Below are 22,974 nucleotides of genomic sequence, written 5' to 3'. Positions count from 1 at the left end.
GTGCAAAGAAAATAAATAGAATACCAGAGGAAATATATGGCAAAATATATCCTACAATGTCTTAAACAATAAAATATACACTACTAGTGCCAAGGGAGCAAACTAGACATACATAACATACATAATTTGAATACAATACATCATTTAAATACAATATAATACTAGTGCCAAAGGGCCAAAACATAATTTAAAACGAGGTATGTCTGTCTATCCTACAGTTAACTCCCCCTACGGTACAGATCAAACATTTGTTGCTTAAATTTTCTTTTAAACTCACTTAAGTTTTTATTATTTGCGATGCTTTCAGCCAAATACAATAACACCAGTAAGACAACATAATAATAAATAATAATGTGTGTTGGTGTGTGTGTGTTGTCCTGTTTCCCTGATGGGTTTCAACCAAATCTCTTCAAATAGGAAAGAATGTGAAACCGTGAAAGGAAACGGGGGAAGAAGAAGAAAAAGAAGAAGTGAGCGGATGGCCTTCGGGCAAGAAAGAGTTATTTTTCCCCTCAGAGCTCCGAAATTAGGAAATGGAAAGAGCCGGCCGCGTTTTTCCGCTCTCATTTACACATGCATGGAGATTTGGAAAGAAGATTTAAGCGGCGAGCAGCAGGAAGGGGAAGGAAGGAAACTCTTCCCCGTCGACGGAGTCCAGTGGGCCGATGCCTCAGGCTGTTGGTCTCATTACAGGCCCCAGATCAGTGGTGGGAAAAGGCCGTCAAGGAACCAAAAGTAGCTGCTGCCGCTGCCTCCGGGGGTTAAACACACACACACAGTTCAGGACGTCAAGGTCTCTGAGCTCCGAGTCGGTCTCAGTTTATTTTTTCCAGAGCTGTAAATAAATAGAGACCACTCCAAAATGTTCTTAACCCTCCTGTTGTCCTCCTGGGTCAAGGAGGGAAGGAAGGACGAAGGGAAGGAATGAAGGAAAGATAGGAGGGAGGGAACAGATTGGGTCAATTGGGTCAAAAAGGAAGGAAGGAAGGACAAAGGGAAAGAAGGAAGGGAAAGGGACGTAGAAGGTACAGATTGGGTTAATTGGGTCAAGAAGGAAGGAGGGAAGGAAGGGGAAAAGGATTGTGGAAAGAAGGAGTGGAAAAAAGAAGGAAAGAAAGATGGAGGGAGAGGGAACAGATTCGTTCAAAGAAGGAAGAAGAAGGAGGGAAGAAGGGAAAGATAGGAGGAAAGAAGGAAGGGAAAATGGAAGGAAAGAAAGATCAATCAAGGTCAATTGGATCAAAAGAGGAACGAAGAAGAAGGAAGGAGGAAGGATTTTAGGAGTTTAGGATGTTATTTTGACCTGTTGCCATTTTCTGCAAATAAATGCTCTAAATGACAATATTTTTATTTCCAATTTGGGAGAAATTTTGTCAGTAGGTTATAGAATGAAACAAAAGTGTAAATTTTACTCAAACACATGGCTATGAAAAGTAAAACCAGAGAAACTGATCATTTTGAAGTCATAAAACGCACAACAAGTCTGTTTGGAGACGTCGTAGTTGTAGTAACTTGTTTTTAGTTTAATTTATTTGCACCATATAAATCAAGAAATCACAAAAACAGACATGAAACAAGAACAATAAGTGCAGAAGAAAAGTACGGAAAGATTCAATAACAATTCAATAACAACGACAAAAAGAAAGCAATAAAAGTGCCTTATTACATAACAAGAAGAGTCAAACTAAAGTAATGAGTGTGTAAATGTGTGAAATGAGTGGGTGAGCGTGTAGAGATCCACTGGTAACTGAACCAGGAAAGGAAACTAAAGGAGGGTTAAACTTAGGACTCGCTGGTTCTCCTGCTGCCAGCAGCCGCCTCAGTGAACACACACCGACGTCTTTAATCCTGTTAGAAACTCCCAACCGAACCAAAACAAACAGTGTTGAGGAGATCACAGGAAGTCAAGTTAAAGCTTCATCCCACCAAACAGTTAGAATAAGTTATTTTCTCTGAAGACTTTTGTTTCTGCACATTCGGTCTGTATCACTGCAGATTCAGAACATGTTTAACATGGCACAACTGTTAATTATGGAGCATTTAGCTTCAGAAAGAGCATGTTGTAGATTTTAAAACAGACATAAAATAACATCTGATAGTGTAGAAATGTAATCTGCTTCATTCCTCTTGTTCACACTGCCACACCAAATCAGATTTCTTTTTTATTATCAGATCCAGATTGTGTCTAGTTTGATTTCTTGACACGTTGAGCTGGTTTTTTAAGGAGGAGATCCACGTCTTACTGTGTGTTCATACCAAAAGCTTCCAAAACCGTCAAAACGCCGGAAGTCAATTCACGACGAGAAGTTGAGCCATGGTTGACTTTATGGTAATTAGCTATGACGCGGTTGGCGGCAACCTGTCAGAATAGAGATGTCCTTCGGCTGCCTTTTTTAAAATCTTTTTTTGTCCTTCGGTTCCCATATGACCAGAGCGATCGAACTTTGACGTCAGTCACGTGTCGAGCGACCAAAGCGGCTGAAAATATTTGCCATTTTGTGAGCTGTCTTGTCTGACGCCCACCTTCGAGCATTTTTGACGCTTTGGAAGCTTTTGGTGTGAACGCACAGTTTAGCCAGATTTATTGAAAAAGTGTGGACGCTGAGACAGAAAACATTATATCCTACATAAGACAACATGCTATTATTGTTTTGGTTATTTTTGAAAAACTGCCTGTTAACGCAGAAATTTTTGTTGCATGAGTATATGGACACATATTTATGAGTAGACATGTTGCCATCTTTAAATGAATGTATTTTTTTTATTTTTTTTTTATTGTTTAGTGTCTTGTAAGCCCATGTGGGCTGGGCACAGTGATGTGCATGACACTTAATAACTTAAAGAGTTCAGTCTAGATGTTGACAGGCTTTGTTGACATCCGATTTTTTTTTTTTTCACAAATCTGATTCAAACCACATACGGAGGTGGTTTCGAATGCGATTCCGATCGGATTTGTACAGATCTGCTTCAATGTGAACGGCTCCGTTGCTCAAATAGGATTTCAATGTGTCTTCTGTGACACGAACTAAAACAATGACAACAATGATGTAGTTTCGGAGGTTAATTCAAGGTGCGTTTAATGACCAACACCTTGAAGTTGTAGAAAATAGTCACCACTCGATTTCACCAGGCATCGCCGCTCCGCCTGCAGCGAACGCCCCCGTCCACTGTCGTTCCAGCGGTGACGAAGCATGACGCTTCCTTGAAATATTTGCGCTGCAGCTCCAGATGAGTTGAGACAGAAACAAGCACAGTTCACTGTCATCTGTTTTTTTTTTCTGGGTGTCACCTGTTACCAGAGAAATCAATGTGGACAAGACACAGGCAGATCGGAACTGATCATTTGTGTGCGTGGATATATACAGTATATTAGATTTGCAAAGAAATCAGATTTGGGCTGCAGATCTGAACAAGGCCTCGAATTCTGGTTTGGCCTCGATTCAAACTGGTGCCAGAGAAACAGAAGCCATGTGGCGCTACCAAACTCATTGCTTATTCACACACACAGAGACACACAGACACACAGGGTGATACACCATATGTCTCGCACATATGTGTTACAAACAGACCAGAGATTGAACATGAACTATTTATAGGCCTGCGTGTAAAATCTGAACGGCTTTCGAAAAAAAAACAAAAGCTGGAAATAAAAGAGCGACCGCGTCTGGGTAATTAAGATAATTATCAGCGTTTAAAGTTTGTACTTATATACTAAAAGGGTCAAATAGATAAGCCTATTACAGACTCAGGGCCGTTATAAAAATAAATAAAAGAAAGAAAAAATACACAGGCACAGACAATACAATTTAAAACAAGCAAACAAACAAAAATGATACAACAAATTGGTTTTAAACACATACAGGCAATTATTCCAGTGTTTCCAGAAGCATGAAAAATATTTTGTGTCACTAAGTGCAGGCAAAGCTACCGCTATAATGATCCCATTGTTTGACATTATTTGATATCTATCAATGTAATATAGATCTATAGATATGTTGCATAAAAAATCAAATTGCTAATATTTTACACTTTTCCTCTTTGTTTTATTTGAAACAAGATAGTAGCAAAAGGTCAGTGTCAGCCAATCAGAAGAGAGGAGGAGGCTCTGAGCCTCTCTTCTGATTGGTGGACTGTTTGAGTTGATCCAATAAAAGCAGAGCAGATTTCAGAATAAAACACTCAGAGAAACCAAATCTGCAAAGTTGTTGGCTGGTGGGTCCAGGTGGTGAGTGGGCGGGGCTTAGTTGTGACATCACAAAGTGACAGGAAGTCCTGACGGCTGGTTTTAAGGCTCAGTTTCTGAATACAGGCTGTGTGCATTTCTCTGTGGACTGAGGCGTTGATACTTTCACAGTATTAATATAGAACCTGGAGAGATAATCTATAATCAAACTTTGGGTTCAGCAGAATTTGATGCTCATGGTTTTTATTTGGCAAAGAGGAGTTGGTTTGTTTTTCCTGCTCTGTGACTGGACGCTGCTGTAGCGTGTATCCGTCCCACACTGACGCCATCTTTAGTCAACCTAGATGTTGGTCACGGACCGTACGGGTCTCGCCCACACTACTGTCATGCATGCACGCTCGTCTGTCGTTGTGTGTGTGTGCATGACAATAACGGAGAAGGAGCGCTATGCGGAGATGAATGAACGGAACGATGCTGCGTTGGTCGAACCAAAAGCAGAAAAATCTATTTGTGGAGGACGTAATTTATTTGTGGCGGTGAATGTATGGGAAACACTATCATGATCCTATCCTGAAGACTTTTTTGGTCGACCAATAGTCGTCATTTATGGCGATTAGTCGACTAATCGATGGGCGTGTAAGACGGGTTGGGACGGGGCTCACGGAAGCACCCGCTAATCGTTGAAAACAGCAGTGATACGTGCTTTTACGTCGGAGTCTCCAAACCAGAAACATCTATAACAACATTGGAAAAAGTCGCTTTTAACTCATTGTTTGTTCAAAGTTTCACCTTTCAATTGAGCTACAGTATGTGTTGGTGGCAATAATATAGAATACACTATGGCTCTACATAAATCGTCAAAAATGGTCTAAATTGCCGGTACACTTGACTAAAACTTTGGAAAGGATCGCGGCACTCAATGAGTTAAGAAAAAAACAAAAAAAGTGACCTGCCGTGCAAAACTGACAGCAAATTACTGTCAGGACTTCTTGTATCTGGCCCTTCAAATTAAAAGCCCAAGTATAGCCTTCCATATTGATTTTGACTTAATTTTAAAGACACTGCTCCAAATATTTTTTTTATATTTCTTTCCTGCAACCAATCGACCAATGAAATTTTGGTCGATTAATGACTTTTTTGTCAACCAGTGCTTGGTTGACTATGTGGGGGCAGCCCGAGTGAACGCAGCGTAATAAGTAATGGTTGCTCAGGATGAAGTACACAGTAGCTCCGGCCCACCGTCGGCCCAGTGTCTCCTACAGCTCCGTATCCGTCACCGAGGCCTGACGAGCCTCAGCTCTGCAGAGAGACATCCAGTCAGACAGATAAAGGTCCAAATTCAGCTGTTTTTTGTTTCTCCTCCCCTGAAGGACTCTCTCATGTCTGCTGTCTCTGTTTTTTTTTCTTCTCTTTTTTGTGCTGTCTGCCGCTGTGAGCTCGCCTCCATCACACAGGCACAGCAATAATAAACCCCCCCTTCCCCTCCTTACTCCCCCCTCCTCCTCCTCCTCCTCTCAGCGCTACGCCGGCTGCCCTCCGGTGACACCGACAATAACTTGTCTTCGTCTCTGTCCTGCGATGAATCACATCCTCTCATCATCGTCTCCTCCCAAAAATACAACACACACCCTCAATCAGGGAGCAGCAGCAGCAGCAGCAGCAGCAGCAGTAACCTTTCCCTCCTCCTCCTCCTCCTCCTCTTTCTCTTTCTCCTCCTCCGTGAAGGAAAGGGAGCATTTCAATTTTTTAAATTTTTTTTTTTTCCAAAGGTCAAGCGGTGCCCACAACGTACACATCCATTGATGTCGTCAGCAGCAGCGGTTTCTATGGCAGCCGACTCGGACAGGAGTGGAGGAGTTTTACATTAGTGCAAGGCTGGATTATTACAAGCACAGGCAGCGTGTGTGTGTGTGTGTGTGTGTGTCTCTGTGTGTGTGTGTGATCTCGTAGTGCAGCGCTGGTGAAATCCGACCCAGGGACGCTGTGTCTCGTAGGGAGTCGGGCTTGTCTTTCTCTTTAACTCTCCTTCCTTCCTTCCTTTTTTAAAATTTTAATCCGACCGTCGCCTCTGATTTAATTTAATTCTCTCTTTCAACTTTGCTGCTTTTTATTGTGAATACGAAGCAGTCTTTTTTTTTTGTTTTTTTTCCACTCTCCAGCAGCTCGTTAGCAGAATAATGTATTAAAACCACGGCTCGAGAGAGAGAGAGAGAGAGAGAGAGGGAGCTGATTTAATTTGAGCGGCGAGCGGCGGTGCCTCAGGGTTAATTTAACACGTGGATCAGTGGGGAGGGAGGGAGGGAGCTCAGGTGTGCAACTCGACACAGTGTGGTGTTTTTTTTTTCCGAAGCCGGAGAATGACTCAGTGCAACAGCGACAAAGCAAAAAGCAGAAGAGTCGACGACGCTGCTGCTGCTGTGTTGAACGGGAGCTGGACAGCCACTCAGCTTGTGCAACGTCAGCCCCTAGGAGGCGTCGGTCGCTGTCGTCAGATTTTGTCGAATCAACCCAGCGGCTCGGAGCAGCCAGGCGGACGGAGCGTGGCTGTGACGGGGACGAGTCAGAGCGCCGTTCTGCTGCTGCTTGTTGTTGTTGTTTACTCAGAGTCGTACCATGCTGCTGCTCCGGAGACGCTCAGATACCGTGGATGTGGATGTTGTTGTTGTTGTGACTTGAGCATCATGGACTGGATGCAGTGGAGTCTGATACCGGCTCCTGCAGGAAGTGTTGGTGGCGTTAGTGGCGTTAGTGGCTGGACGTCGCTGCCTCAGGACTTGAATGAAACTCTGGCTCTGACCACGGCGCTGGGCTACAGCCTGTTGGCCTGCGAGACAACGTGTGTGTTGAGCTGCTGCTTTGATCCTGTGAGTACGTGCTGCTCTGTGTGTGTGTGAGTGTGGACGGACCAGTGTCTCAGCTTCCTCGGGATTCGAACTGGCAGATGATGATGATGATGATGATTCTTGAGATAGATGAAGCGTAATATCGAGCCTGGTTTTTAAAGATGAACTCTGCAGGTCTGGTCTCTCCTCCTCTGTTTTGTTTAGTTTAGTTTAGTTTATTAGTTTAATAAGGGACAATGTGCAATTACATTAATCATTTAAAGGAAAAAAATGAAAAGATTTAGCTCCCAGCTGTGTCTCTAACCCTCCTCTCCTCCATGTGCGTTTGTTTTCAACAAAGCCGGTGGTAAATCAACCGTTCATGTTGAAACGGATCTGATCAGAACCACCACTGTATCTTGGTTTGAATCAGATTTGTAAAAAGAAAATGGGATCTCGTGGTTTTTTTTTTGCGGTTCAGACTGTCAACAAATCAAACAATCTGCATCAGGGCTGCAACTAACGATTATTTTCATGATCGATTAACCTGTTGATTATGCAATCGATTTAGTTGTTTGGTCAATAAAATGTAAAAAATTTTGAAAAATGTCAGTGTTTCTCAAACCACAAGATGATTAATCGAATAATAGTCGATTATTAAATGAATCATCAACTATTTTGATAATCGAATAATCGGTTTGGGTAGTTTTTTTTAAGAAAAAAAGTCCAAATTCTCAGATTTTTCTTTATGGACTTTTTATGTTAATTAAAAAGCATAAATCCGGTGTATTTACTGTGGGTACTCTATAATTCACTGTTCATTAATATCCATTGTCCCGACTAAATAAACAAATAAAGTAAAGTATTTCAGCTTCCTAAATGTGAATATTTCTGGTTTCTTTGTTCCTTTATGACAATAAACTGAGTCTCTCTTTGGTTTGTGGACAAAACAAGACATTTGAGGACGATGTCATCTGGTGGTTTGGGAAACACTGATTTTTCAACATTTAAAGCAGAAGTAAGCGATCCGGTCGTGCTGCATTGCAGGCAGGCTTTTGAAACCGTAAATTACGGCTTCAAGTCACGACTTACGACTTTGTAGCGTTCCAGGCAACCCACTCGTGTTTTTCCGACCTGTTTTACCTGTGAAAGTCACTATAACGGCCACTCGTAACTTCCGACACGTGAACTCGTACCAGATTGAACTGGTACGACTTCACAGGTCGGAAAAACACGAGTTACGGGTTACCTTGAACGCACCATAACGTCTTGTCAGCCGATGGAGTTAGCAGCCCCCGCCCTCGTCATGGATCTATTGGTCCTCGTCCCTACGTCATTACATTCACGGCGTCCCTTGGCTGCACACACAGCCCTGCATGCCGTTCTCTTTCCTCATTGGATAAAACTTGTAGGATACGAGAAAAGTTACTGACTGAGAGACCCGTGTTTCGGTCCAAACACTCTATGTAAGTGATTGCTGTCGGAAGATATAACTATTTAAGACTTATATTAACACAAAAATATCGCTTACTTCTGCTTTAACATTTTATTGACCAAACAACTAACAGTTTTTTCTTTAAAAAACCACTCAAACTGATTATTCAATTATCAAAATTGTTGGTGATTAATTTAATAATTGTTTATTGTTGGATTAATTGATTAATTGTTGCGGCTCTAATCTGGATGGGATTTGGAGCGGCAGTGTGAACGAGGTCAGCTAAGGGACACATGGAGCTGAGTTCCTCTTTAACTTTCTGGCAGCACAGAAACCTTCTGGACTCCTCTTGGTCGTGTTTCTCTCCGTGTTTGACACTTTATTTTTTTTGGCAGAGAGGAAACTCACTGAGGTTGACAGTTTTCAAAACTTGAGGATTTTCTTTCTGAATAATGGTTTCTCCCCGGTGACGGCATCTTGTCACCAAACTGTCATTTATTTCTGGTTTCTGCCGGAGATTCGTCTGCTTTAAAAAAAATAATGTGTCACATCATGTTACTGTCTGGTGGCGTCCGCCTGGCTCCATCCACAAACACCGTGTCACCGACTTTAACAGGCTGTATCTGTCAAATTACAAGCAGGGCTGCAAATAACGATTATTTTCATTATTGATTCATCTGTCAATTATTTAAACGATTAATCGATTAGTTGTTTGGTCAATTGAATGTTAAAAAAATATCAATCAGTGTTTCCCAAACCACAAACCAAAGAGAGACTCAGTTTATTGTCATAAAGGAACAAAGAAACCAGAAATATTCACATTTAAGAAGCTGAAATCAGAGAATTTTGACTTGTTTTCTTAAAAAACGACTCAAACCGATTACCAAAATAGTTGACGATTCATTTAATAATCGATTAATTGTTGCAGCTCTAAATGCAAGTCTGCTGCATTAATAGCATTGAGAAAAAAAGGAATAACTTTGTTGATTAATCAGTTATTGACACACTTTTATCTTTACAGACTTTACCGCATCAATCACCAAGCACCATGAGTTGATGAATTTGTTGCTTTTGTTTTTCCTGTAACGTCCTTTTTGAAATGCAGCGCTCCTCATCTTAAACTTTTCCTTTTCTCTGCTCCGTTTTGCAGGAATCCGCCAAGGTTTCAGACCTCAACCCCAATGCGAAAGCATGGGCCAACCACATGTTTAGCCTGGACCCCAGCGGGAGTGCAGACACCACAACTGCTGCCCTGCAGCCATGGAAGGACGGCTGCGATAGTTCGGCCGACCCCGGCCCAGAAGGTCAGACCCACACCGAGGAAACAAAACATATCCACCACTGCTATAGTTTGCATTTTTATTGTTTTCTTTCTTTTTATTTTTGCCATCATAGCACATGAAACTCAATGAAAACACATTTAGGGGTTAGAAAGTCAACAGAAGCAGTCAGCGATGTGTCAGGACGTTTTTTGGGAAAGTTGTTCCCCATCACTTCTTAATAACGGGGCTTTTTGTGTTTTTATATATCTTTTTTATATACGTTGCATTTTTATAATTTTCTTTCTCTTTTTTTTGCCATCATAGCACATGAAACTCAATGAAAACCCATTTTCTGAGTTAGAAAGTCAACAGAAGCAGTCTGTGATGTGTTGTTCCCCATCACTTCTTATTAATGGAGCTTTTTGTGTTTTGAAGACAACTCTGTCTGGTAACGTTCTGTTATTATCTCATAGCGTGGTGAATGTGCAGGTCACAACTTGTTGGGTTGTGTATTTGATGAGTTTGATGAGGGAAACCAAGAAATCCCATGAGCCTCCGTAGCGTAGCTCTGAGCAGCTCGCGGCTCTGCTCCGCCGTTCTAAAAACAGCTTGCACCGACAATTAAAGGTAACGAACCTACTGCTATGACTATAGGGATTATGGCAATGGGCCAACTTGCCAAAATGTTGAACTATTCCTTTAAGGCTGTGTTTTATATAGTTAAACAGTTGGGTTGCACTGTCAGTTTTTGTGAAAAATGGTTAAAAATCTATGTAAAAACCACTAGTGTTTGGTGAACAACAGGTGTTGGATGTGTCTGATGCTCCAGTGTCTGTGGACAGTTTCATGTTGTTGCCGAAGAGTCGACTGTAGTTTTTAGAGTAAATGTTGTCAATACAACGGTGTGACAGTGAGTTGTTGTAGTTTAGATGTCAGAGTGATGGTGACTCAGCAGGTAATTCACCACCTGTAAAAAAAAAAAAAGAAAAAAAAAAGAGAGAGATGCTGTGAAACTCTCAGCTGTGATGAAATTATGTATTATGTATCTTCTCCTGGTGAAGTTCATCTCTCGTCGTCCTGCTGCAGCCGAGTGGAGCTTCATAACTCGTGTAATTCAATTAATACAAATGGAAAAGATGATGATGAAATTAATCACTTCCTGTTTTGCCAGAGAGAAACGGCTCTGGGGAGGAAATCCATCAGAAACCAGATCATAACATAAACTAGAAAAGAAGTGAAACTCACTGTATTTGAGTTGTTTAAATCTCAGCTGTAAAAGAACAAACATCGAATCAGAGGCAGCTTTTATTTTGAAGGTCTCTGTTTCCATCTGCTGCAAACTCAACACGTCGATATCATGCTCACATCACATGTCATACTCTTGTCTCTTTAACCAAACCTCTTTTTTTTGTTGTTTTTTGTGTTTTTAAAGCTGCTGCCAGTGAAATCAAACACTTCCTCCACAGGATTTTCACATTAAAAGCCTTTTTTTAAGCATTAGACTTTACTGTGCAGGAAGTGTTGAGTTCATTCACAGAAACATGACGTGATTATGACACTTCATGTTGTATTTAACCATGTAACCCAATCTGATGAAGGTGTACGATGTTTTTTTTTCTTTTAACCCAACCTTTATTTGTTTGTGCTGCTCATCATGTCGTGTGTGTGTGTATGTGCGTGTGTGTGTGTCTTTGTGTGTGTGTGTGTGTGTGTGTTATCTGAGATGCTTTAAAGGGATAGTTCAACATTTTGGCAAATTGGCCCATTGCCATAATCCCTATAGTCATAGCAGTAGGTTCGTTACCTTTAATTGTCGGTGTAAGCTATTTTTAGAACGACGGAGCGGAGCGGCAGGCTGCTCAGGGCTATACTATGGAGGCTAAGGGAATTTCTTGGTTTCCCTCATCAAACTTATCAAATACACAACCCAACAACTCAAAAACGCTGTCGTGGACAAGTTGTGAGCTGCACAATCACCACGCTATCAGATAATAACGGAACGTTACGAGACGGAGCTGTTTTAGAGGTAAATTCATGCAAAACCGCTGATGCGCGTTGCGTTCAGGGACAGTTTTTCAGCAAGCAGCTCTCTGTATTTACCCTGTATTTACCTCGAAAACGGCTCCGTTTCGTAACGTTCCATTATTATCTCATAGCGTGGTGATTGTGCAGGTCACAACTTGTCCACGACAGCGTTTTTGAGTTGTTGGGTTGTGTATTTGATAAGTTTGATGAGGGAAACCAAGAAATTCCCTTAGCCTCCATAGTATAGCCCTGAGCAGCCTGCCGCTCCGCTCCGTCGTTCTAAAAATAGCTTACACCGACAATTAAAGGTAACGAACCTACTGCTATGACTATAGGGATTATGGCAATGGGCCAATTTGCCAAAATGTTGAACTATCCCTTTAAACAAACTAAAGTCTCTGTAGATGAGTTGGACAAACACAGACTCTCAGGTTTATCTCAGGTAAATAGAGACGAGGCTCAGGTGTCACCACTTTTATATAATAAATACCAGATGTGACACCCCGCCTCCCTCCCCCTTCTGCCCCCACAGTTTTTAATAACCCCCCTATGCCCCCCCCCCCCCCCCTCCCCTCCTTGTTGATTGTCACAGGCTATGAAGCCAGTGAAGACAAGGTTCACAAGGAGCCTCTACTAACCGAACCCGATGAGCCTCCACCGGTGCCAGTAATGCTGGCAGAGCCGGCGGCCCCCCCCTCCGTGGCGGCGGCGGCGGCAGCGGCCCCGGCCCCCCCCTCCTCCGTGGCGGCCCCCCCCTCCGTGGTGGCCCCCCTGGAGAGCGCCAAGCCGGTGGCCCAAACAGAGCAGCAGGAGTCGGGGCAGACAGGTGGGCAGCTGGATGCTGATTGGCTGTTTTGTTTTAGAGCAGAGCGGGTCGGGAGGGAGGAGACGTATAACATTTATCCAGCTGTTTTTGGAAAATCTAAATCTAAATGTTTGTTGCTATGGAGACGAGCAGGTGTGATAGACAACAAAAAAACACTTTAGACCACGGGTCTTCCAACGTTTTTCAGGCCAAGGACCCCCAAACTGATGGAGAAAATTGTGTATTATATTGTGTATTAACTCGGCCTAGTAACCTACTATGAATAAACGTACGCTGGATTCAATACTCAGCTATTCAATTAATACACAGGTTCATATATTCATGGTCGTGCCACTGCCATTTATAAACAGACCTTGTTAACTAATACCAATGCCAATATCAACAACAATCAAGTAATAATCATGCATACAAGCTATTCAAATTGACGTTTTTATTCTAAGCATAAATGTGGAAGCAAAAAATCCCCCAAAAAACAAACACAATTGTATAATCAACCAAAGGTTTCATGACCCCCCTGCAACACTTCACCCTAAGGGGTCACGGACCCTCTGCTTTAGACCCTTAAATGGAATTTGAAGAGTTTATTTTAGGAGCGCAAGAAGAAAATTTAGTAAATAAATCGACTTGCAAACCAAATATTCCCATTTCCTTTTCATTCATGATCCTCACACACGTTGGTCTGACGCCTGTAATGACGGATCCCAGATTCTTTGAGTCGTCAGATACCTTCGATGTTTCACCAGTGATAAAAAAAAAAAAATAAAAAAAAAAAGAGATGCAATTTACAGCAAATAGATGAAAAATTTACTTCCACCGTCTCAAATTTTAGGGGCAGTTTGGAGCTCTGCATTAAAATAAACACCTTTTACAGTTTAACTTTACTTGAATAAATTGGTCGTGGCTCCAGACTTTTCCTCCATGTCCTATTTATGTCAAATCTGAGTTGAAATATTAATCTGTAACTGAAAAAAATAAGAAATTCCTTTTATTTGACAGTAGTAGGAGTATAAATAAATAGCGTCTATATAAAAGCATCTGATGAAGCAGCTGAGTAGTTCTCGGTCGTCGGTCGTCTGCTGGGACTCATCGTATCCGTCGACAGGTTAAATGAAGAATCACTGATGTATTTACTCACTACTGAGTGCTGCAGTGTTTACTTATCTGTTCATTTATTTATTTATTAATTAATTTATTTATCTGTCTGTTTATTTAGCTTTTTAAACCTCAGTAAATTCTCCAGAGACAGAATATCTTCACGTCGACGGCCGAGGAGCTGTTGATTTGTGGTTTTGAGGCTTTAAGGTCCATTAACGACCTCAGGGATAATGAGACTCTCATGTCCAGACTCAGCTGGTGGTGGAGGGGAGAAGAGTAGAGTAATAATGATAATATCAATAATAAGAATAACATTAATAAAAATGATAATAATAACCCTAATAATAATGATAATAAACTGTATTTATATACATGGATGCAAACAGCGCGCCGAAAAGCGAAACTCGCTTTTTTCATGACCAATTAGGTGACTTGTGTGAATCGTTCAGATCCGAAGAGTTTTTGTTTTGTTTTTTTGGGGGGGGGTCTCAGCGTCTCAGCTGGGGTCAGTAAAATGTTTTTCTAACAGGCTGACAGTGACAATCACGTGAAACTGAGGCGAACTCATTCATGGTTGTCTCTGATTATACTGATAACAGCCGACCTCCAATGTAGACGCGCGACATGCGCGCTCATTAAAGCGGCGCGTATCCGCGTGCATCGGTGCGACAGCGACGCCGTTTTTTCCCCCGTGCATGTGGAGCTGTGCGTCACGGACATGCACGGTTCCCTACGTTGCTGTGTCAGGCAGATGTTTCCACGGAGCTCTGCCCCGTTTCAGAGGTGAAGGAGAGACGTCGCCTCCGCGATGTAGAATGTGTTCAATTAAAGTGAAACTAACACATTAGGCCTATATGTCCATTACACACTGAATGACACATCCCATGTCTTTATTTATTCAGTTTATTTTAATAGTAATAATTATGACTAACATTCAGTGAAGACCTAAAAATCTGTATCTCCAAAATGGAAATATTGCAAAGGTTTTTTTTTTTTTTTTTTTAAGCATTTTTAATATAGAAATGTAGGCCTTCTGAAAACTATGTCCATCTATATGCACTCAATACTTAGTTGGGGTTGAACTACTGGAAATTTCCATATTGTAATGTACTTATTTGTTAATGGTGAGCACCCCCCCCCCCCCCCCCCCCGGGAAATTCCTCTCTTTTTTGGTCCTGACCCGTTTGCATCCCTGTATATAGCTCCTAACAAAGTTACAAAGTGCTGTACAGATCATGCAAAGAGAAAAAAAACAACCTGTCCAATGAAAAACATAATAAAAGTAAAGTCCTGTGGCTCACGGCGTTGAAAACTGAAAACAAAACAAGATAAAAGCCCGGAAAAATAAAAACAATATCAAATAGGTGCATTAATCGTAAAAAAAAACAAAAAGCCCCGTCGCTGTCGGTTACCAGCCTCGAAGACGGCGATGATCTGCTGAGTCAGATATTTGTTTTCTTGTTAAAGCCTCAGGATTTTTATTTCCAGCGTCGTCGTCGTCGTCGTCTCAGTCTGGACCTGATGCTGTTGAGTCTGGAGCTCAGTCTGGGACCAACAAACAAAACATTATCAATATAAACCAAGCTGCTGCTGCTGCTGCTTCTTTTTCTGTTTTCTCATACTTGTTTATTTATTTATTTTAAGTAATTGTGATGTTTTGCTGCTCGGCATCTCCGTCCCTCCCACATCCTGCTTCGTTTTCAGCTTGTTTTTTTCTACATGTCATCGGTCTGAGTGATGTTTTGATCTCACGTTCACTCGCTCTTTAGTTTTACAAAGATGGTTTTAATGTTATTTTTGTTTCCCGTGTGTGTGTGTGTGTGTGTGTGTGTGTGTCTAGGCTCTGATCCTCAGCCTGAGAACCCGCAGGAAGGCCTGAGGGAGCACCTGAAGAAAACCCTGGAGTTCTGTCTGTCCAGGTGAGTCCAGGTTTCACATCAGATTCACTAGTAGGAGTGTAAAGGAAAAAAAAAGCTTTTTCAATGATGACTAGAGCTGGGTAGTAACACATTACATTTACTCTGTTACATTTACCTGAGTAACTTCGGATAAACTGTACATGTAAGAGTAGTTTTAATGCAGCATACTCTCTACTTTTGTTACTTAAACTCTATGCTACCATATTTTCCGGACTATATGTGGCACCGGAGATCTGTCAAAAAATACGTCATTAAGAGGAAAAAAACATACAAGTCGCATTTATTTTTGAAACATTTAATCAATGGCCGGGGCTTTGTTTACATGAACAAATAAAGGCCGGCCGGCACCAAATAGCCTACTACAGGCCGGGTCAAAAAAAAAGAAAGAAAGAAAAACAACTCCGGCGAGGTGAGTGCTTTGGAACGGTTGAAACGTTGAAAACAGCAGTGATACGTGCTTTCACGTCGGAGTATCGAAACGTTAGATTTGTCGCTATCGCTTTTGACAAAAAAGAGGGGTTGGAAAGTCGCCAGATTTAGCAAGAAAGCCGCAAAGTTGACAACACTTGCAGCGTCAAATATGACATAGCGTATATTTTTGATATATAAGTCACTTCTAAATATACAGTAGGTCGCATGGCCAGCCAAACTGACTACAGAAAAAAAGCGTGACTTATAGTCCGGAAAATACGCTACTTATTTTTATCGATCCAATGCTCGATCCGTTTGTTTATGTTCTGACGGTCGGAGTTACTTCCAACAGAGGCTCTGTCACATGACTGCGTTTCACCAATCAAATGTAGCCACACAGTCACATGACCACACACAGTCTCTGCAGGTAAACAGAGGTACAGGCCGCTCGCTCCACCTCAAATCTAGGGAAACACGTTGCGGTTAGCAGGAGATTTGAAGAGGCTGCTGGTGTGTCACTGATAATGACACAGGCACACACACGAGAGAGAGAGTTAATGGACAGTTCATTAACCTCTGTATCAAATCAAAGTCAAACACTTTATTTGCCATTTGTGCATACACACATAGGAACTTTTGTGCCGTTGTTCCAGGTTAAGTGGGAAAAGGACATACAAGACACAACGAAAAACACTTTAACAAGGCTCGAGCCTGCGATTAAAAGAAGGACAAGGACATAAAAATTCTAAAAAAAAAAGGCCAGAGATCTCTATCTGTATATAAATAAAGTATAAAAAGTGCCAAGTGCTACTGAAGTACATGTATGAAAGTATACGTAAGTTATTGTGGCTGAATTTGCCCTAATTGATGTTACTTTGTAAAGATTTCATTAAATCACTTAGTTGTTAAGTGATATCTGAATTTGTTCACTGCTGTTTTATATTTTTGTTTATTTGATCACATTTACGCTCTGATTATTTAACAAATTAATCAGAGGTTACTCAGCAGATACTCAATACTTTTTCACCAAGTACTTTCTTACTCTTACTCAAATAAATATATGGATATTTGGCTACTTTTTTTTACTTTCGCTTGAGTAATATTATTCTAAAGTAACAATACTCTTACTTGAGTTAAATATTTGGCCTCTGATAATGACACAGATGGGAAGGAATGGATCTACTGTCTGTGATTTTCTTTTCCATCAACATCAACAACAACAACGAGCTGATATCTCAGCCTCGTCTTCTTCCTCCCGTTGCTCAGCAGCAGTTTCACACTTGTTAATGGAGAAAAGCACTTAAACTGAGCCGCAGCAACAAGAAGAAGAAGAAGAAGAAGAACGACCGCCGCTAAGTGATCGTTAAAGAGCAGAGGAGAAAAGCTCTTTATCGATGACTCATGGGAATCTCCTCACCATCGATCCCCCGCTCGTCCTCGTCCTCGTTGGCAGCGGCACCGAGCTGCACTTCTGTCGGTTCTTCACTGTGTCAGCAGCAAATCGACCCAAAATGTGACTTCAGATATTCCAGTTGATTTCATTACGTCTGTTTTTTTTTAACATATATCTGTGAGGAGACGATGCTGAATTCAGACCAGTCACTTCATCACTTCAAGTCTGTGAGCTTTTTATCCTGAAGACATAATTAACTATAGAGACGAGTCAACTAATTACTCACCTAGTTCATTACAGAGGTTTCATCAGCCACTGTTTGTTTTTTTTCTTTGTTGTGTGATGGCGAATGCATTAAACACATTAATGTTCAGGAGAAACAAAGAAACTCAGACTTAAACATGCAGACTGATCTGAAGCTCATCTCATTCTTATGATCAGGACAATTTAAATCCCTAATTTTATCTTATTTTAGCCCCAGCTGCTCTTGTTTTTACCCAACTCCTTCTTCTTGCCATTTAAATTGTTTAAATTAAAACGAGTCGAGTCGAGTAGTGCCGGTGGAAAAAGTCAATATTTGAACTTTTACTACTTTGACTTCTCTCTTTATTTCATCACTTATCTACTCTTAGATGTTATTTGTGTTTCCCAGCGTCTATGGTGTGTGTGTGTGTGTGTTTAATCTATTCTCACTGCTTCAGCCATGTTAGCATTAGTTCATCAGTTTTCTTTACTTTCAGGTTAGCTGCAGATTTCAACTCTTCAACTGTTACATTCAAGACATGCAGGATTTCAACATTTTCTTCTACCTATGTCTACTGCTTTTCTTGACCTACAAGTTATGTTTCAGCTTTAGCATCAGCCTTTTTCAACATTTCTTCAGCAGTTTCTTCAGCTAATTCAGCATTGCTTCAGCAATAGCGTTCAGCTGCTTTCAGCATTCTCATGCATTTTCTGCAGGAAATGCTTTCTTTTTCTAGTTTAAATTAAAACAAGTAGAGTCGAGTCGTGCTGGTGGAAAAAGGGTCAATATTTGAACTTTTACTACTTTAACCTCTCTTTATTTTATCACTTTTATCTACTCATAGATGTTATTTGTGTTTCCTGGCGGCTATGATGTGTGGGTTTTTAATCTATTCTCACTTTGTTGCTTCAGCCATATTAGCATTGGTTCATCAGTTTTCTTTACTTTCAGGATAGCTGCAGATTTCAACTCTTCAACTATGTCTACTGCTTTTCTTGGCCTACAAGTTATGTTTCAGCTTTAGCCTCAGCCTTTTTCAACATTTCTTCAGCAGTTTCTTCAGCTAATTCAGCAGTTTCTTCAGCTAATTCAGCATTCTCATGCATTTTCTGCAGGAAATGCTTTCTTTTTCTAGTTTAAATTAAAACAAGTAGAGTCGAGTCGTGCTGGTGGAAAAAGGGTCAATATTTGAACTTTTACTACTTTGAATTCTCTCTTTATTTTATCACTTTTATCTACTCGTAGATGTTATTTGTGTTTCTTGGCATCTATGATATGTTTTATATGCTCGGTCGGCTATATAGTCAATAATATAGCCTAGGAAATATCGACTCAGAGTCTAAATAAATACTATTGAATTAATTTTTAACCAATTTTATTAGAGGTTTAGAAAACGGTGAAAAAAGCCTGTTATGATATTTTGTTTCCCAAACAGTCGATTTGACCAATAATAAGTTACTGTACTTGTGTATAAGATAATAGATCCGTCAGTAATCAGAGGATTGTGCTGCCATTTCTCTCTCTCTCTCTCTCTCTCTGTGTGGGCGTCAGGCGTGGTCTGAATGAAAGCCTTATTTCATGCTGTCAAATGCCTCTGTGGTGGTTTGAGCTGCTGCTGGTTTTTGTTTTTGTTTTAGTTTTTTTGGGGGGGTTGAGGGAGAATCGAGGCTTAACAACATTTGACTTTCTCTCTCTCTCTCTCTCTCTCTCTCTTCTTTTTTCTTTTTTCATCCTCTTGTTTATCAACGTGCAAATGTCAGAGTCATAGAGTGAAGTTTTTATTTTTACAGTCAAACCCACAGTAGCAGCAGTAAAACCAACAAACCACCGGCGGGCGGCGACGTCGTCACTGAGGGAAAAACATGTTGTCGTAGAAACAAACTGATTTCCATTGTGTCACTGACCTCCTCTCCTCTTCTTTTCTCCTCCTCCTCCTCCTCTTCCTCCTCCTCCTCTTCTTCTTCCTTGTGTCTCTCTAGGGAGAATCTGGCCAGTGACATGTACCTCATCTCCCAGATGGACAGCGACCAGTACGTGCCAATCGTGACGGTGGCCAACCTGGACCACGTCAAGAAGCTCAGCACCGACGTGGAGCTGATCGTGGACATTTTACGATGTGAGTGAAACGAAACGAAACGAAACGAAACGAAACCTACAGACTTTGGGAGTCTGGAGGTTGATTTCCCAGGAGAGGTTGTTAAAGTGCATCCAGCCTCTCAACCTCAACCTGCTTTCTCTCTCTCTCTCTCTCTGATTTATACACACACTTTTAATTTACTGCCTCCTTAGATTAATCCTATCTCGCCTCAAGCTGCACTCGTAACTTTACGGCTCAGTGACGTGTGAAGTGTCGAGATTTTAAAATATGAAATTGGACGAGACGCTGTAAACAGTGATAAGCTGTCTAAGGTGAGACACTACAGGTGAATAGGGCAAAAGATTTAAACTAACAGATATCACCATGAAACTTCCCAAATTTATCATTTACATTTAAACAATTTATTTTTGTGTTACAAGTTTTGTCAAATGTATGGTTTAAATATGTAAATGAGGCAATATCTAATTAAATATGTGCTTATTTTGAGTAATCCTTTAATTTACAGGCCGCTAATTACGTGATAATGTCAAGAAATAGCATAGAAATAACAAGTAATTGCGTCACAATGTCTAGAAATAGCCAAGAAATAACGAACTTCATAGTGATGTCGAGGAATATAGCCAAAACTAACTAACTAATTGATTGCGTAGAAATAGCCCAGAAATATCGGTCAATTACAAGGACTTGGTTTTGCCTTTCTGAAAAACACAACATAACTATGAAATTGACCGTTATTTCTAGGCTATTTCTTGACATTATTACGTAATTAGCGGCCTGTAAATTAAAGGGTTACCCTAATTTGCATTACCGTACATTTCCAGAACAGAAATCTGAACATTGGCAAGGCAAGGCAATTTTATTTGTATAGCCCGTTTTTACAAACAATTTGTCTCAAAGGGCTTTACATGGCATCATAACAACATCCAACATTGGATAGAACAACTTTCAAAATTTGTGTTTTATTTTATTTTGTTGACACATATTAGAGTCAGGGGATTTTGGATATCTCTTTTTATCACTCTATAAATGAGAAAATACTGTCACCAGCCCTAAAAAAAATCAAATTTCGCCACATTTTTAGGGATAAAATGTTGTATAAATCGAGCTGAGAGTGATATATCAACAATCCCCTCTGTAAAAACCTTCAGAATACAGACAGGAATAAAAGGAGGAAAAACTCATTTTGAGAGGAAATGACAAATTTTTTTTGGAGCCCAGATCATTGTTCAGGGGGAAGAGAGCTTTACAATGATACCTGACATGACATGGGTCAGACTAACTTTTGGTGAATTTAGGAGAAATCTACAGATGAAGGAGACAAAATGAAGTACAATACAAAAAAAAAACCTTAATGTGGATTTTCTACCATTTCTTTCCACTATTCTGAAAGAAGACGTGTTAAGGAAGAAAAATAGTCAAAATCACAAAATTGGATCAGTGCATGAAAAGACAATGTTTTTGCCTGTTTCTCATGTTTTTAAAGTTGACGCTCAACTCACTGTTTGTAGCTGAAGGAGTTAAAGTGATGAAGGAATTTATGTTTTTTATTTATATCTTGTTTTATTGATTGTTATTATAATCCATCTTCCTGCAGCTCTGCCATTGGTCCAGGTGGACGAGAAGGGGGAGAAGGTGCGACCCAATCAGAACCGCTGCATCGTGATCCTCAGAGAGGTTCCTGAGAGCACGCCCATCGAGGTCGGTTCAATTACACAATTTAATTACACACATCGACAACGACATAATCATCGTTAAAAACTGTTTAACAGCTTTAATTAACACGTTACTAATGTGTTTTTTTTGTTTTTCTGAGTCCCACTGATCAATAATATGTTGGTTTTTGTGTGTTTGTGTGTTGCTGCAGGAGGTGGAGGCTCTTTTCAAAGGGGAAAACTTACCCAAGTTCATCAACTGTGAATTTGCCTACAACGACAACTGGTTCATCACCTTTGAATCAGAAGCAGACGCACAGCAGGTAACGACAACCACGCTCTTACTCTCTGACACGTTGTATCGAACCTCAAACTGTTCTTTCTGAGCCTCGTTTGACCATTTCTGAATATACTTTAGATTTTTTTTTTCCCGGGACAACTTCATCTGTTTGATCTGATCATTATTTTTTCACTTTAACCTACTTTATTAACACATTAGGCCCAAAAATACACAGAAATCATCAAATCTGAATTGAAACAGTATATTCAGCAGCTGATTAGACCACTTTTTCAAGAATATACAGAAAGAAAGTCAACATCTGCCCCTCCCATCACATCCCCTGGAGAAACGTTTTTTTGTACTATACAATGAAATTAATGAATTAATGAATTAATTGTATCTCCAATTTACGTGGTCTATCAAAGTTAAATAAAAACTGGGAGAGAGTTTCCAAACCTGCACTAGTTTCCTCGGGTTAATTCTCTCATAATTAACAAACTAAATCAGTGGCTCCCAAAGTTTGATCCTCAGACAAACTGTTTATTTTTATTTCACTATAACCTGTGACTTTCATGTGGAAAAACTTTGACAACCTCTGCTCTAAATAATCCAGATACATCGGTGAATGAGTGAAACATGTAGAGAACAGACTAATGATTAAAGTTAAATACTAAAATCTGCTGCTCTGTCTCCTCCCCCTGTCTGATGAAGGCATATCAGTATCTGCGTGAGGAGGTGAAGACCTTCCAAGGGAAGCCCATAAAGGTGAGTGGACATACACACACACACACACACACGCTGACCGAAAAACACAACAACATTGTGTCATAGTTTAACTTCCTGGTTCATCAGTTCTTCAACAAAAACTCTTTAAATCAGAGAATCTCTTCTACAAAACCTCATGAATAATTAATGAGCGTCCAGGTTTCTGCGGTAAAGAGCCTGTAAATCTCAGGCGTTTGTTTTAAGAGGAGACATGACATCACACTTTGGAGTCGATCCATTAATGTATTAAAAAAAAAAAAACATTAACTCCACAGAGGAGAAACCTGAGCAGCTGCTTTTAAAGATTTTATTTTTAGTCCTTCCTTCGTTTGCACAAACTTAAATGTTTTAATTCAGCTCCAAACATCGATGAACCTCCGTCAGTCAGTTATTTAATATTGATAACAATCAGGTGTAGATATTAAAGTGGATATTTATCAAACTGCTAAAAGTAAAAAACTTCCTCTACCATTTAAATATGTTTATTATATTTCTCTACGTTTTCTTTTCTTACTCAGTTTAATCCATGTTTTCATGTTTAGTCACATTTTTATTCAGTATTCA

At 40.4% G+C, this 22,974-nt stretch overlaps 1 protein-coding gene across 6 annotated transcripts in view; it reads left to right on the top strand.

Moving 5' to 3' along the window:
- Nucleotides 1-22,974, top strand: part of larp4b (La ribonucleoprotein 4B) — a 51,545-nt gene that overhangs the window by 15,472 nt on the left and 13,099 nt on the right. For 5 of the 6 annotated variants that reach the window (XM_083991990.1, XM_083991988.1, XM_083991989.1 and 2 more), the window contains exons 3-9: nucleotides 9,591-9,744; nucleotides 12,320-12,553; nucleotides 15,489-15,567; nucleotides 19,595-19,731; nucleotides 21,308-21,411; nucleotides 21,578-21,688; nucleotides 22,357-22,410. In XM_083991990.1, coding sequence (XP_083848116.1) covers nucleotides 9,591-9,744; nucleotides 12,320-12,553; nucleotides 15,489-15,567; nucleotides 19,595-19,731; nucleotides 21,308-21,411; nucleotides 21,578-21,688; nucleotides 22,357-22,410 — 873 coding nt within the window. The remainder of the gene's footprint in view (nucleotides 1-9,590; nucleotides 9,745-12,319; nucleotides 12,554-15,488; nucleotides 15,568-19,594; nucleotides 19,732-21,307; nucleotides 21,412-21,577; nucleotides 21,689-22,356; nucleotides 22,411-22,974) is intronic. The other variant, XM_083991991.1, reaches the window with a different exon arrangement.

Source organism: Trachurus trachurus (assembly GCF_905171665.1).
Source record: "Trachurus trachurus genome assembly, chromosome: 17".
Lineage (NCBI taxonomy): Eukaryota > Metazoa > Chordata > Actinopteri > Carangiformes > Carangidae > Trachurus > Trachurus trachurus.
The sequence above is the reverse complement of the archived record's forward strand: the minus strand, read 5'-3'. Positions and strand labels throughout refer to the sequence as shown.